The following is a 16546-nucleotide window of genomic DNA, read 5'->3' on the forward strand; positions in this document are numbered from 1 at the left end:
TATTTATTGAGAGGAAGAACAGATTTGGTAGGAAGATAAATTTAGTTTTGGAAGTGTTTAATTTGTTGTATTCCTGGGGCATTTGAGTAGAATGTCCAGTGGGAGATAGGATCTGGAAGTCTGAGGTGTATGAGAGAGAGTTGGCTAGAAAATACAGATTTTGGACCATGAGCATGTAGAACAGTGGCCTTAATCTTTTCTTCTGTAGTAATAATGGGAGGTAAAGGGATATGGAATTGAGGCATACCCAAAGCTGCAAGCCTGACTGACATAGATTCCAAAAGCCTTTCTCATGTGTTTCTCATACTCCCCGCTTCCCTTTGAGAATGAATGAATGATGAATGAAGCCATGGCAATGGATGTCTTAGGGAGATTGTGTAGAGTGAGCTTAGAAAGCCCAAGTAAATAACCTGGAGACTGCCAACATTAAAGCCATGGGCAGAGAAAGGAGAGCTTACATAGAGCACTGAGAAAATGAAGCCAAAAAGGTACAGACGAAAGCACGTGGTGGGGAGTCCTGAAAATTGAGAGAAGATAATATCTAAGAAGGAGAAGAAGATGACAGTGTTAAATGCTCTTGAGAGGTCGACTGAGAGAAAAGCTGAGATGTATTCATAAGCTTAAGCAGCAAGTTAGGACATCGGCGATTTTAGCATGAGCAAGTTAAATGCAGTAATGGGAGCAGCTGCCAGTTTTCAGAGGATTAGTGAATGAGTGGGTGGTAAGGAAGCAAAGTTAACAAGTCTAGACATCTCTGAGGAAGTAGCTGTGAGGGGAGAAAGAAGGCTGTAGCTGGAGGGGAAAGTGGTTTTATGAGGTTTCTTTTAAAAATGGAGTAATTTGAGCTTGTTTAAATGTTGTTGGGAAGTGCTAGTTTAGCAGAAGAGGTTGAAGATGGAGGAAAGCAGCAGGGCTCTGGGGCGTTGATTTTGGTAGCTGTCTAGATAGGATAAATTTATGACATGAGAATCTGGAAGCAGAGGCCCAGTTAGGACAGTAGACTAGGTCAAAAGTAACGTACCAAGGTTGTCTCAGGGGGAAATGAGAGGAAATAAATGCAAGATGAATTGAAGGGATGTGGGCAGCCTCAAAAATCAAATGTGATTGGGAAGATTGTAGTTTCATTAATAGAGATGTTTCAGAAAGATTTTAAAAGTACATTTAATATGAAGATAGTTTGTACTTTGTACATAGTGAGTTTTGAAATGCCTGTAGGATTTCCAAAAGATGGACAGAGAAAGCCAAGAAGTTAGAAATTTAGGACTGGTTCTCAGAGCAGAGTTCCTGTGTGATAGAGAGATTGATATGATCTCCTGCACAGAGATCATAGCTGTAGCCGGGAGGGAGATTGTACTGAAACAGATTCTAAGGTCTTTTGTTAATGTATTTAGAAATACTAGGAGTAGGATTTGTACAACCAATTTATCCATCTTTAAAAAACAGATTTTAAAATTATATTTTTCTGTGTGGATTAAGGTTTGCATGTTTTAAACTTGGGTGTCATTTGGGAATAACAGGTTAAATGAACTATGTTCGTCAGACTCAATCTAAATGTAAAATGTTGAAAGTAGCAGATATTTATAGCTCTTTTGCACTGTATTTAAATCTTGAATATTTACATTTTTAAATCAAGTATGCTTTTATTATGTTGTTACCTTGTTTAAGCAATTCCCTTCAATCACAACTTTTACCAATTCTTAAAGAAAGGCATTGGATTAGTGTTACATTTTGAATCTTTTAGATGGTGCGTTTGATTTCAAAACTGTAAACTCAAAGCTTCAAGATGATTTATTTGTACTTTATTTTTTTGTGGTGAGGGTGATGGCAAATGAGAACAGTGACATGGATTTTACCCCCGAAAGAAGTGGCCTACAGAGTCATATTTTTGTGTGTGTGTGTGAGGAAGATCAGCCCTATGCTAACATCTGCCAATCCTCCTCTTTTTTTTTTTTGGTGAGGAAGACTGGCCCTGGGCTAAGATCCCTGCCCATCTTCCTCTACTTTATATGGGACGCTGCCACAGCATGGCTTGCCAAGTGGTGCGTTTGTGCACGCCCGGGATCTGAACCGGCGAACCCTGGGTTGCCGCAGCGGAGCGTGCGCACTTAACTGTTTGCGCCACCAGGCCGGCCCCTACAGAGTCATATTTTAATTTGACTTGTGAGAATTACTGATTCTTCTTCAGTTAGGTGTGAAATGAATTCAAAATAAGTTAAATCCCTTAGATTACTATATTTGATGTACAGTTATCTCTGTTTCTTCTAAAATATATATTTGGACAAAAGCTAGAACTTTGTTTTAAATATGAATTTAAGGAAGTAGCTATGATAAACAGAAAATGTTAATCTCTGCTTTCTTTTCTTTTTTTTTTTCCAAACAGAAAAGCCTCCTAATAAAAGCAGTATGAGGATAGTAGTGGATTCAGAGTCAAGGAAAAGAACTATTGGTTCTGGGGACCCTGGAGTTCCTACAAAGAAGACTTGGTTTGATAAGTAAGCTGGCAGGGAAAATTGAGGAATTTTATTGTGCAGTAATTTTTTAGGATAGTTACAGTATTATTATGATAGTATAGTATTTTCTTTCAAAATAAAATTTATCTTATTCTATTCTGTCGTCAATTCCCAAACTAAAGTGTAAGTTATTTTCTAAAAACTTGTAAGTTAGTCATCTGATACTTGGAAGGAATTTTCATATAGAAATGGTGTGGTGGTGAAGGATATAGTTTTTCCTCTTTCCACTGCCCCCACCTGCACAAAAAACACCACTTAACTTAGAGATGTTGTTGAATACTACCTATAAAAAGGATAATCATGAGCCCATTATTAGGGAAGGAAGTGTGGATCAGGTCAGGGAGGAGGCTTTAGCATGGGGGTGGTTCCTGGTAAGAGCTGGAAAGCGATCTTTTGGGGGACTAGGGGAGGCTGGATAGGCACTAAAGTTGTCAAGGGAGGGCTTCAGACAAAGGCTTAAGGAGTCAGAATGTTAGTGTGTGTGATGATTTATTTATAAATATGCATGTTTGAGGAGAGACTAGGATCACATGTTCAGAGCTTTAACATCTATTTAATAGCAGATAATTTCTATGCTGGCTCTGCCTTTAATTCTCTGTTTTAAGACAAGCAGTATAACCTCTCTGGGCCACAGTTCTGTCCTTTCTTCAAGTGTCAAATGTATGGTCTATAGTTCCGACATTTTTTTTGTTAAGTTGGAAAGAGGTTGAGATAGTCATTCTTTTATTTTAATCACATTTTAAAATAGGATGCATTTCAGTAAGCTAGCTTTTGCAGAAATGGAACAAAGGTTATATATGCAAATTGACTAAAAGAGGGGTACTAAGACCTTTCCTGCTAAGAATTTTGAGTAGGAGTGGATTGGAAGTAGAAAGTAATAAATGATATGGAAGAACTCTTACTTGGCTTCCATGAAAAATGTGAACACTGCTAATTTGGAAACTTCATTTTTTGGAAGAAAATTTAAATTTTATTATCAACCAGTAATTTCAGTTTAAAACAAGTTGAACTTAAATTATAAAACTTCATTCCTTTGTACTTGATTGAGGTTAGGATTTATAAATGAATGTGTTAACTTGGTTTTTGTTACAGACCAAATTTTAATAGAACAAACAGCCCAGGCTTCCAGAAAAAGGTTCAGTTTGGAAATGAAAATACCAAACTTGAACTTAGAAAAGTTCCTCCAGAATTAAATAATATCAGCAAACTTAATGAGCATTTTAGTCGATTTGGAACCTTGGTGAACTTACAGGTAAGAGCTATGAAATGATTGCGTTGTCTTTGCTTAATTATTTAGGGAGGAAACTTAATGTAGTAAGAAAAATAATTTTATAAAGAAATATGGAAAATTTGGTAATGTTCTAAATTTGGAAAATTGGATATGGAATGAAACTTTATATTTTAGCAAAATGTGTGATTTCAAGTAAGATTTTTACTTTCAAAAGGAAGTATATAATCAATAGTGATTGATCATTTTATTATATACTTTTTACTTAATAGAGATTATCGTAAAATTAGAGCAAAGTTTAAATAATCACACTGGTAAAATCTAATCTTATAGTAGTTTTCATTTCCTCAGTTTCTCAAAATCATTTCAGCAGAATACTTCAGTCAGATTTATTTTTGCCACCTCTGTGGTGTGATGCATTTGACAGATACTTTTTGGGCCTAAATAACATGTAATCCATAAATAGTTTAAACATTTATTTTTTCCTCTATCACTTTTGAATATCCTTCAAGATAAATATCCGTGTAATTTGTATTTGACTACACCTAAAATTAGACCTTGGCTTGTATGTAACTTGTGAGGTTATTTAATATTGAGTTTATATTAAGTGATATGTTGAAAGTGTTGAAATAATGTTGGGCTTTTTTTCTAGTTTGTATGGTGTTCTTTTCAACTAAAATAATTATTTCCCTTAATCTGATAAAAATAAGAATAAATTTTAGATCAGACAGCTTAGGTTGATATTTTGGAAAATTTTACAAAAGTAGTAGATGAAAAAAATGCATGCTCACTGTGGGTGGGGCAGTAGAGATTTACATAGAATTTAAAGAAAACGTTTTGCCTTCAGCTGTCTGTGTTCTTCACATTCCTCTCCACATATATCCCCATAATATAATTACATCATTGTTAACAGTTTACCCTGTGTTATTCTAGATTTTTTGTTTTGTGTTTCTGTATCTACTTATCAATCAATCAGTACACAAACTTAAGAATATATATATATTAAAAAATATATGGGACCATAATATATATATATTACCCTGTAGTTATTTATTTATTATTAATCTTGAATATCTCTGAATATTTTTTTATGGCAATTCAGTTTGACCTACCACATTTAGATCTAGATATAAAAAAGTTCTCAGAATATTCTTTTTCTCATAATTAACTACACTCGTAATACTAAATTTAAAAAACTTTTCAAAGCTGAGGGGCAAAACATGGTATCTCACTGTTATTTCAATTTAAATTTCCTCAGTTATTAGTGAGGTTGATATCTTTTCATCTCTTTACTGATCATTTTGCTGTATCTGCATACTACTACACTGTTAATTATATAAAATACATGTTTTTAAAAATCAGTTAAAAAAAACCCTTTAGCTTGATCCTAATTAAACATAGTGGTGAAATTGATGTTTTAAATTCCAATAAATGTATAATTATTAAAATGCTACCTAAAATCATCCTTACAGCTAATATTTATTGAATACTTACTATATACTTTCTGTTCATGAATTATTATTTAATTCTTCACACTGCAGAGTGGGTATTGTTATCCTATTTAAGGAAGAGGAAACAGAGGCACAAAAAGGTTTAATAACTTGCTCATGCTCCTGTGAGAATAGCAGTCAAGCTTTGAGCCAGGCAGTTTGATTCAGAGTCTGTGCTTTGAATTCGTATTTTGTATTGCTTCACACCACCGTGGTTTATATACCACGCTTTGGAAAACACTGCTATTATTGAAAGAACAGGAAATTTGAAATGAAAAACCTTAGATCTTCTGCTTATTAGTTGTATGGATCTATAGAATCATATACTTTGAATATCAGTTTCCTTGTATGTAAAATGTGATTGTTCCTTTTATGTAGTCTTTTTTTTTTTTTAATTTTCTCACACTCTTGGAAATATTTTTGTGAGAATTACAAATTTGGAAAATTTTACCGATGGATTTTTCTGTAAATTTTAGTTAGAGATCACCCCTTTCAAAGTAGTTTACTGCCTTCTCCTGACTGTGGATCTTGGCCATGTCTCCCCTTGACACAGGGATTATTTCTCATAGTCGATATTTAATATTGGGGGTAAAAAGGGAAATATTTTGAATGCTTGTATATAACATTTGTGCAGTGAGCGTTCTTTACTAAGTGTTATGTAGAGGAGGCTCTTGTTCCACTCGCAACAGTCCTCAGTTACCATTTCTGCTGGAGTGAAAGTAGGTTATGGTAATAATCTAGATATAAAAAGTAGAAAGATAGATAGACTCTTACTTGGAAGGACCAATATTTTATTTCTTGAGGAATTTTACTGTCTGAAGCAACAGACTTATTTGGGAATTAACTGTTTTTAATATTTTAAATCTTAGGTTGCCTATAATGGTGATCCTGAAGGTGCCCTTATCCAATTTGCAACATATGAAGAAGCAAAGAAAGCAATATCAAGTACAGAAGCAGTGTTGAACAATCGCTTTATTAAGGTTTATTGGCACAGAGAAGGAAGCACCCAGCAGTTACAAACTACTTCTCCAAAGGTAAGAGAGAAATCCGTGTGAAATTAAATGCTTTTCTTAGAAAGCTCTTAGCATAGTGTTGAAGAGCAGAGGCATTGCAGTCAGGTAGACTTGCTCACATCCTGGCTCTACCACTATTAACTGTATAGACTTGAGGAAGTTACTTAACCTAACTTGTTCTCTCATTTTATTGTGAAGTTAATCCTTAGTTGAGACAATTATATGATGATATGTATAAAGCATATAGAACAGTCCCTGGTAGATAGGAGACACTCAGTACATGGTACCTATACATATTCCAGAAACTCAGGCTTCATTTTGGAAATACTTCCCTCCATTCTTCCCTATCTCTTTTTCTCTGTCTCAGTCAGTGAATCAGTCATTGTGTCATGTTAGATTAATTGCTTGTAGAGGTGTATTAGGGCAGTTTGTTTCTCGATTTAACTTTCTCCTGTTCATTAGGGAAAAAAAAAAGACAAGAGATAGTTAAGGATAGATTTTAATTTTGTCCTTTATAAATAAGTTATTTTATGCAAAGAAAACATCTGTATACGTTTGTGAAGGAATTTGGAAGGTGGTTAGGTTTTGATTATAAGCTGCACTTTTAAAACTTTCTCTGTATGGGCAATTTAGTAAAAAATAACAAAGGTTACTTTCCGTGCTTATGAACTAATCAGCTTATTGAACATTTTTTTCGTGTTCTGAGGTAATACAGCCTTTAGTCCAGCAGCCCATTTTGCCTGTTGTGAAGCAGTCAGTCAAAGAGAGGTTGGGTCCAGTACCTTCAAGTACTATTGAACCCGCAGAAGCCCAGAGTGCCAGTTCAGACCTTCCTCAGGTAAATGGAAAGTCTTATCATTGTGCCTGTCACATAATAGGTTCTCAGTAAATTAGTTTCCCTTGGTAATCTGGAATATAGTTAAGTGTATATATTTTATACAGAAAAATGATAGTCTATACATATTTGAACCCTACTTGTAAACTTTTTTTTTACCATTACCATAACATGTTCACAGTCTACTTTTCCTGTAGTATTTGAATCTTAAATTCTTCTGTCTAGTTAATACTTATTTATGAGAAAGAGTTCTCTTTTACTTTGTGGAGGGGATATTTTTCCAGCAAAACTGCCTGAGAAGTGAAGTTCAATACCCTAATCTTATTTTTCTCATCAACTTTTACTTAACTAGGATTCTATTCCAGAGATAATTATGCACTAGACTGAACTGAAAGTTTTTGGGAAGGGAAGACTTGAACCATCAGGTTTTAGCATGCTTGATGTTATAAGGTTTCAAGTTACTTATGCAGCTCTCTCAGAACTTTGCATCACTTATTCCTGACTCTCAGATTGTTTTCTCTATTTGTCATTCCCTTCACACCCCTTCCATACTTGTGTGGAAATTTCTTGTTTCTACACTCTCAGTCTCTGAAACTTAGCTTTCCTTTGTCTCCAGAAGTTTTAGCATTTGCTGTGTAAAATAAAGTTAGGATATAATATCCTGCTTAGCTAATGGATGCCACCTTATTAAGATAGTCTTCTTAGATAATTCCTGAAGAGTAAGATATTGAGATTCTATAAAAACACGCAGAATGTAAATTGGTTAATTATTAGTTACTAAAAAAAAAAATTCCCAATCCTATTATCCCAAATCACACCAAATACAATGTATTTCACTATAAAACAGACATTCTTTAGGAAAGAATGGCTTTTACTTTTAGGCTTGAGAAGCAGACACGTGTTTTAATTACTCAAATCTAATATTTGAAAGGTTCAAACTTTCTACTTGTCAACATAGGAGTCTTAAGAATTTATGATTCTGTATCAGTGGAGGGGACTTTAGCAACCACCTGTTTCAGACCTCTTATTTTACATCATAATTTTTCATGATTGAGTAATATTGCATACTGTTGGTCTTTCCATATACATTTTCTTTCTCTCTCTGTCTTTGAAAAAGGCCCAAGTTTTTGTGAGTAACATCAGTATACTTATAGAGTCGGTATATATTAGTAGAATCAGATTGTTCAAAATCCCAGCAGTCTTATATATGTTTGGGGAAACACTGAATATGTCCATTTTAATTTTTTTAGAATGTAACTAAGTTATCTGTGAAGGACAGGTTGGGTTTTGTATCAAAGCCATCTGTTTCAGCAACTGAAAAGGTAAGAAGAATAGCATGATGTGTTTGTCTTGGCTTCATAAATGTTTTCAGGTGGCATCTTAATTTTTTAATTTTTTTCATAATTCCAAGCTCTTGCTTCTTGATAGTTTCTCTATCTCTTATTCCTACCTTTTTGCTTTCCTTTTGCTGAAAAAGAAAAATATTTGCCTTCCTTTTTTTTACTTTTTGCATCAGCATTTTAATACTTGCCTCTCACTACATTTTCATGTGCTCCATTCTTTTTGTTTTTTCTTTTTATTTGCTATATTTTCTTTAGAGATATTGTACATTTTAATTTGAAAACCCTGGCAGCCTCACAGAAAGGACCATTAATTAGGAATTTTACCTGAGTTTGAGCTCTGGCTCTTCACTTACTAACTGCATGACAGTGGGCGGTGCTCTTAACCTTTCTGAATCTTTTCCTCTTTGGTAAAATGGTGATGGTAATATTTGTCTTGCTTGTGGGATTTTGTGAGGATTAAATAAAATCATTTATTTAAAAGTATGTTGTAAACTGGAAAGGACGATGTGAATGTAAGTTTTTTATTTATTAATAGCTATTGTGTATGGCCTGACAATACATTCAGTCATTTCATTTTTAAATGAGGGGGTAAATGCTGATTAAATTAAGATCATTTATGAACCTATCTTATACTTTTGTAGATGTGTTATTTTTTTGTCTGTTTAGGTATGAGTGAATGCCCTGATCTTTAGTCTCATTTGAGGTATGTGGAATCACAGGAATTAGAATTAGGTAATCTTTCTCATTTCTATATCCTCACCTTGAAGAAAGGTAAGGCCCAAATAATTTTATAATTGACCTATACGCTGTGAGTTACTGAGCCAGGACTGGAATCTGGGTCTCCTATTTCTGGCCCATGGGTCTTTCCATTGTGAAGATTACATAGGAAATTGATATCATAGGTAAATAGATGATAAATGATATAGCTGAACTGCTCTTTTCACTGGTTTTTCAGTGTATTATTTTCCTTATTTACTGTGTTAAACTTTGACAGTTCTAGAAATTTGTATCTGAATCTCATTCTCTATATCAGATTTTCCTTTTGGGCACTTCAGCATTACTTCAGGTGTAACATGCCTAAAATGATTCATTATTTCCCACATAAATTAATTTCTTCTTGCCACCTCTGGAAGTGATACCACCATTTTTCAAGTTGTGCAATCTAAAAGCCTTTGAGTCATTTACTTGTATTTGTAGTTCACTTCTCTTTCTGGACCACCTTCAGTTCCCTGCCCTCTGGGTACAGTGTTATAGCTGCCACCTTCCTACTCTCAGACTTAACGTTAATATTCCTTACAAAAACTGTCATTTCCTCAGCTAAATAACTTTGCTTGATTCATAGCTCATCATACCTCAGTTATTCTGGTTCTGTTACCTCTGGGTTAGTCCTTCCTTTCAGCTTGTTGTCCCTTGCTCTTTCCTGCCTCTTTTTTCTTTGTTTGGTGGTGATTTTCCTGGAGTGCATTTCCCTCTGCCTAACTGAATTCTAGTCATTCTTTTAAAGATTGAAAATCAGTCTAACTTTTTCGATGAAGCCTTCAAATTTTTCCTTATGATGCCCCCCCTTTTTCTCTGAATTTGTGTCGCTTGGTCTATGCTACTAATTTTAGCAGTATCTGAATATTTACTTTGATTAGTTTTATCCTCCTTAATAATAAGTAACTAAGGAATAAAAAACCAATATAAGATCTGTTATACTTAGTGTAGTACTGAGTAGTTCTGGAGAGGTCTTTTAAAAACCTGATGATGTTTAGGATCTTTTTATGTTGAGATTTGAACTCTGAAATTGAAGTGTACTAATTATAGCTTTTACAAAATTTTTTTTAGTATGTTTTGCTACTATTTTCATTTTTTTAATATGTTTTGTATAGCTTTAGGATAAAAGGGATACAGATTTGGAATTGATAGTATAAATTTGCTACTACAGTTACCACTAACTGAATTTGTGAAAATTTACTAATGGTAGTGGGCTATTTGTGAAAAAAAATCACTCGGTAAATACCATAAAGAATCTTTTAAGGAAAGCAGTTATTTACAAGTCTGTACCTTTCAGTTATCTTCAGTGAACCTGTTTATAGAACAGCATTTTATTTTTACCTATTCTTCATTGTTTCTGTTCTCCTAGTCCATAGGCGTTTTTGCTGCAGAATCCTTAGTGGTCACTGATTCAGAGAAGTGTTGGGAAGAATAAAAGAATGTTCCCCATCATCAAATATTATTTAAAAAATTTTTTTTCAATTGAAGGCAGAGGAAAGCTCAAAATTAGTATCCACACAGTATCTTCTGTCATTGTTAAAGCAAATAAGTACACAAATGTAAAATTTTATACCCTTCCTATAAACACCACCCAGTAAACCCTTTAGTGATTCTTCTTTATTCTAAGATTCCATTTTCGTGAGAGGGCTAAGAGAGAGGAAAGTTAAAACCTGATTGATACTGCTAAATATTAAGACATTGAAATAGCTATTAAATAGGTATTATTTGAGTAGAGTGATAAGTGAAATGATGTTTGAGTGCCTCTCAAGAGATAGTATTGTGAATAAAGGTGGCATCTGTATATACCATCCTGGTTAGTTTTTACAAAAAGACTTAGACTGTCCAAATTATCTCCCTAAAGCCCTTTTAAATTCTAAGAAAGCAAACCAATTAATCAGTTGAATATTTGATATTAGTATATCATATTAGTTTTAGGTACAGTCATGCTCTGCATAATGATGTTTCGGTCAACGATGGACCACATATATGACAGTGGTCCCATAAGATTAGTACCATGTAGCCTAGGTGTGTAGTGGGCTCTACTGTCTAGGTTTGTGTAAGTACACTCTATGATGTTCACACAATGATGAAATTACCTAATGACACATTTCTCAGAATGTATCCCTATTGTTCAGCAATGCATGACTGTATATCAGACTTATGAGATATTATTGTTCCTTAGCAGTAATTTTTTTGCAATCTAAAAACATATCTTGGTCCCTTTGCATGATGATTTGTTAACATCTATACCATGAAACTTTTAAAAGGGAAATTGTATGGTATAATTGAAGGAACATTGCAAGTCAGATAGAGATTTCAGCTGTTGTTTTAGAAAGCTGACATTCTGTATGATCCTGAACAAGTCTTAGTCTCTCAGTTTCCTTAAATATAAAATGCAGTCGCTTAAGCAACTGTTTGATTTTCAAATTTGTATTTGTTGTATAATTATGCTACTTTAAATATAAAAATTAAGGAAATTTATGATAGGTTCCTTTCATAGCTATTATTGACTACCTTTGATTTTTTTAATGCCTTGGCTTCTGTCAGGATTATTACCTGGATTACTCAGTCAGAATTATTACCAGGATTATTTTTCTTACAGAGAAGTATGATTTATATAAAATTATTTGCTATGCTGAAGCAAGCTTGCTATGGGAACCATCTATTTTAACAAAAATTGATTACTAACTGTACACATTTTACTTTGATGTGAAAATATTTCTCTGCAAGATCTTTAATCTGTCTCTTTTAATGCTACTTAGTATTCTTGAAAGAAATGAAACTATTAATCCCTGGAAATATTTTATAAATTTAACTTTAAAGTAAAATCCAGTTGTTCTCACTAGAATTCCGAATTTGTTAGGTTTTGTTATAGAAAACACATCTGGGTGCTGCATTAAGAGAATATCATAAATAGACATTCACATTTATTGAAAAGATAATTATTTACTTAATATAAAATTTTGACATAACAGTAATTATATTAATAAGCTTCTTACACATAACTCCTCAGATACTTTCTTTTTATTGCATTTAAGCAAGACACTTCTGCTTTGGAAACCTGTTGGAGCTAGCTTATTTTGAATGTGGCTATGAAGCATTGTAACTCTGTTTCTTTTGTGTTTGATTCCAACTTGGGCATTGGTTATTAAAAAATGATGCTTGGATGAGTTAATTTGTAACAACCTTCTTTTGTAGTAAGTAATTTTTATGAAATACTTTTTTTCCTTCCATTCTTTTCCATGAGAAAAATCTGTTTTTCTTTAAAAGTACTAATAGCAGTTATGGCTGGTAATATTTTACATAGGAAATAAGATAAAGAGATGTTAATGGATTATAATCTTTATCTTGTATGGGAATTAGCTTTTGTGTTGGAAAGTAAGAAGTGTTAGTGATGTACATTTTAACAACAAGGCATATGATACTTTTCAACTCATCTTATGAATTCAACATACCTTTGATACCAAAACTGACAAGTATATTATAAGAAAGGAAAATTACAAGCCAATATCTCATGAATGTAGACACAAAAATCCTAAACAAAATATTCGTAAATGTCCAGTGATATGAAAAAGCTAATACATCCTGGCCAGGTAGCATTTATTCCAGAAATGCAAGGTTAAGGTTTGAAAATTAGTTTGATTCATACACTAACAGAATAAGGGGGTAGGGGGCCAGGGAAGAACCCCTTATGATTACCTCAGTAGAAAAAGCATATGATAAAATTCATTAATTCGTCATATTAAACACTCTGCAAATGAGGAATAGAAAGAAACTTCTGTAACTGACAAAGTATGTCTGCAAAAAAAATCTTGCAGCTAACATACTCAATATTGAAATATTGAATGTTTTCTCCAAGATCAGGAATAAGAAAGGATGTCCACCCTCATCACTTTTTTTCAGTAGTATAGGGCCTAACCAGTACAATAAGGCAAGAAAATGAAATAATTGTAAAAAGGTTGGAAAAGGAGAAACAAAACGACATTTACTCACAGGTGGCATGATTGTGTGTGTAGAAAATCCAAAATAATTTACAAACAATTGGAACTAATAAGTGAATTCAGTAAGGTCGCTCGAGATAAGTGCAATATGTAAAAAAAACAGCAACTGCAGAAACTTGTTTGAAAAATAAAGATGGTGTGGTTGTTTGAAAGGCTACTGCCTATGCTTTGACTGTGTTCTTTAGGAATTGTAGAATCTTCTTTTCTCTTGGGTTTGCCACTTCCTTCCATTGGTTTCATTTTTAACAGATTTTCTTCTCTTTGATCACAACTCTATTCTCATCTTTTGAAATTACAGATTTCCCTTGCTATCCAAACTGTTAACTTTCTAAACTAGGGAACCAAATAGATTCAAATAGTGAGCAGTATTTATAATCATACAGTTTATTGTTTCTAAGACATTTTATTTTCACATCTTAACACCTCTGATATTGGGCTACATCTTGTAGTTGCTGGTGTTTATGGTTATAACTGGCAGCCTTTTTTTCTTTAGCTAAGGGTGTATTAAGTGCTAGTGTGTCTTGTAGTCAGTGATGTCTTAAGCTCAATCAAATACGTTAGCTGTTGTTCTTTTTATAAAGAAGTTTCTAGGTAAAACGAGGAAGTGGGATGCTTGCGTCTAGGAATAATGGAGTCTTCTCGTTCTTGTCAGGTAGTTTTATTCACTTTGAACCCAGCGCTGCTTGGTCTAATATCAAATAATACTTTGAAAAGGAGTGTTCCCTACTGACTGAAATTGGAGAAACGCTGAATTAAATTAATGTTAATGGATTTCTTTGCTTTGGGCCTTCTCACAGCTTTTATTATACTATACATTTTAAAACTAGAAAATAGGGTTATAATATTCATTGTTTCCAACTTACATGAGTATAGAAATCCTTTTTGGTCACAAGTTTTCAACTTGTTTTGGAATCCTCATGAAAAATACAGTTTATGAAACACTCAAACTCTGTCTTTAGCAGATTATCTTGTGTCTCCCTTTATAAAGTTATAGTCTCATCCTTGTATAATCATACAGTTTGGCATTGTGTGGTGTGGTAAGGTAGCATGAAAAAAATTTTTTTCCAGAATTACAGAGAATTGTGACTGATAGACTACAAACTAAACCTGTGTTTACTCCCTGTTTTACTAAATGCATTTCATTATTTGTTAGTAATATCTGAATATTAGTTTTCATTACTGAAGAAAATTAATCAAATTTTGATACACATCAAATATTGTAAAGAACCTTTATTTTCAAACATCAGTTGTACTCTATGGAACCAGTATAATTAAAGTATTCTAGGTTTTTATTTCATTTAGAGGCTAAAACATTCTTGAATATGTTGAATAGCGATGAATTGCCTGAACTTTGTGATGTTTCCTAATCTAATTTCATGATAGAAAAGTAGAAAATTGTGTCCAAGTTGCTACTTCTGTGATATTCCTAGATATTTACATTTAGCTAAAAAGTAGGGCTCTTTTTCTCATTGATACTCTTCTATCTGTGAAGTTCTTTTAAAGTCTTTTAGGTCATGAACTGCTTTAAGAATTTGGAAATTATGTTTTTTCCTCTGGAAAAGTTATGTTGTTCACACACATGGTTTCCTGTTTAGTTTTTATAGCATTCATTGATCTCTCTGAAGAGATCCCGAGACTCCTTTCTAAGAACCAGTAACCAACTACTCCATGGAACCTACAACTTTTTCCTTTTGAAGGATAAAAAGGCAGCCTGTATACTTTCATTTTCTTGAATTGACCCTTGTGTAGAAAAGGTGTTCCACTCTTGATCTATCATCATTTCATTTTAATTTAGTGGAGAAATGTTTATTGAGTATTTACTATGTGCCCTGCCACTGTTGTAGGCACTGAAGATACAGCAATGAGCCAAGCAAAAAATCCCTACCCTTATGGAATGAATTTTTGGGTTTGTGAGGACATTAGACACTATCAAGTTGAACTTTCTCATTTTCTAGTTAAGCAAACTGAGGCCCAAAAATACCTGATCTTAGTTGGGGGTCTCATAATTAGTTGGTAGCAATGTTGAGGTAGTGCAAGAAGCACAGAGTGGAGAAAGACAGTTTTTGTTTCAAGGCCCTTACAGTGTAGACAGAGAGAGAAACATAAATTAATATATCATCAGGTCATTTTTATTAAAAGTTTTAATAGCTGTAGGAATAAAATTTCATAGAAGGACCTGGGTGGTAGAAGAAATAAATGATTAAGGCTTTGGGGAGGTCTTGACTGGTTGTGCTGAACCTGAGCTGGGTTTAAGGGAATAAGGTCACTTAAAGCAGAAGGAGCAATGATAGCAAAGGAATGAAGAAAGAAAGCAATAAGGTAATTTGAGAACTGTAAATTGCAAATGATCATGTTAAGTTGTTTGAGGGACAGCATTGAGTTTCTTCCTGTGCCATGTTCTTGTATACAGTTTTTGCTTTAATTACACTTCCTAGTATTCAGCAACTAATATTTTCTCAGTGATACAGTAATGGCAATGTTTTTTCTTGAAGTTTTTATGTGCTTTTTTGCTTTTTTTCCCTATAGGTATATGGTGTTAATTTAAAATTTTTTCATTTTATAGTTTTATCCCTCATTCATACCTTTCCTTTCAAATCACTAAATGTGATTTAGTTACTTTATGTATATAATACATTTAGTTCAACATGCTGAATTTTGACAGGAGTGCTTTAAAGTTGAATTTTGTAGAAAACAAGACTTAGGAAATCATGAATGCTCTTGATACATTGTTTAAGAAATTGAATTTGTATTGGTAGGTGTTGTCTACATCTACTGGCCTAACAAAAACGGTGTATAATCCAGCTGCGTTGAAGGCTGCACAAAAAACCTTACTTGTTTCCACCTCTGCAGTTGATAATAATGAAGCGCAGAAGAAAAAACAGGTAAGTATAGGTAGTAGTGTACAAATTTTGCCTGTAGGAAAGCTTTTCTCCATGTATATGTTTTTTCAGTGCTTATCACAAAATAGAAAAGAAAGGTGTGCAGCCACTACACTTTCATTTCCCAGAGTGTAGCAGTAAATATTAGTTTTTGCTTGGAGGGAAAGGTTCTCCTGATTGATCTTTGAAACTTGCATACATATTTAAGTTTTACATAGCAAAACTTTGCATTTAATTTTCGTTGCCAAGCTTCTACAGTTATAATTATTCTCTCATCTTGAATAATTTTGTTTATCGAGAAAATAAACAGTAAATATTCTAATGATATTTTTGATCCCTTTCTCTAGGAGGCATTGAAACTTCAGCAGGATGTAAGGAAAAGGAAACAAGAAATTTTGGAAAAGCACATTGAAACACAGAAGGTAAAATATTAAAGTTAGATTTGGAAAAATATATTTATAGATGTTATAATTTTGAATGAGTTTAATCTT

General features: G+C 33.3%; 1 protein-coding gene across 19 annotated transcripts in view; it reads left to right on the forward strand.

The window, feature by feature from the left end:
* The window catches only part of RBM26 (RNA binding motif protein 26), a 105990-nt gene that overhangs the window by 48771 nt on the left and 40673 nt on the right, over positions 1-16546 (forward strand). For 10 of the 19 annotated variants that reach the window (XM_087435936.1, XM_087435938.1, XM_087435937.1 and 7 more), the window contains exons 10-16: positions 2381-2492; positions 3603-3762; positions 6098-6262; positions 6948-7079; positions 8327-8398; positions 15933-16058; positions 16403-16477. In XM_087435936.1, coding sequence (XP_087292062.1) covers positions 2381-2492; positions 3603-3762; positions 6098-6262; positions 6948-7079; positions 8327-8398; positions 15933-16058; positions 16403-16477 — 842 coding nt within the window. The remainder of the gene's footprint in view (positions 1-2380; positions 2493-3602; positions 3763-6097; positions 6263-6947; positions 7080-8326; positions 8399-15932; positions 16059-16402; positions 16478-16546) is intronic. The other 9 variants (XM_087435940.1, XM_087435943.1, XM_087435945.1 and 6 more) reach the window with 4 other exon arrangements.

The sequence above is a fragment of the Ceratotherium simum genome, chromosome 10, assembly GCF_057802395.1.
Source record: "Ceratotherium simum simum isolate JZ-2026a chromosome 10, ASM5780239v1, whole genome shotgun sequence".
NCBI lineage: Eukaryota > Metazoa > Chordata > Mammalia > Perissodactyla > Rhinocerotidae > Ceratotherium > Ceratotherium simum.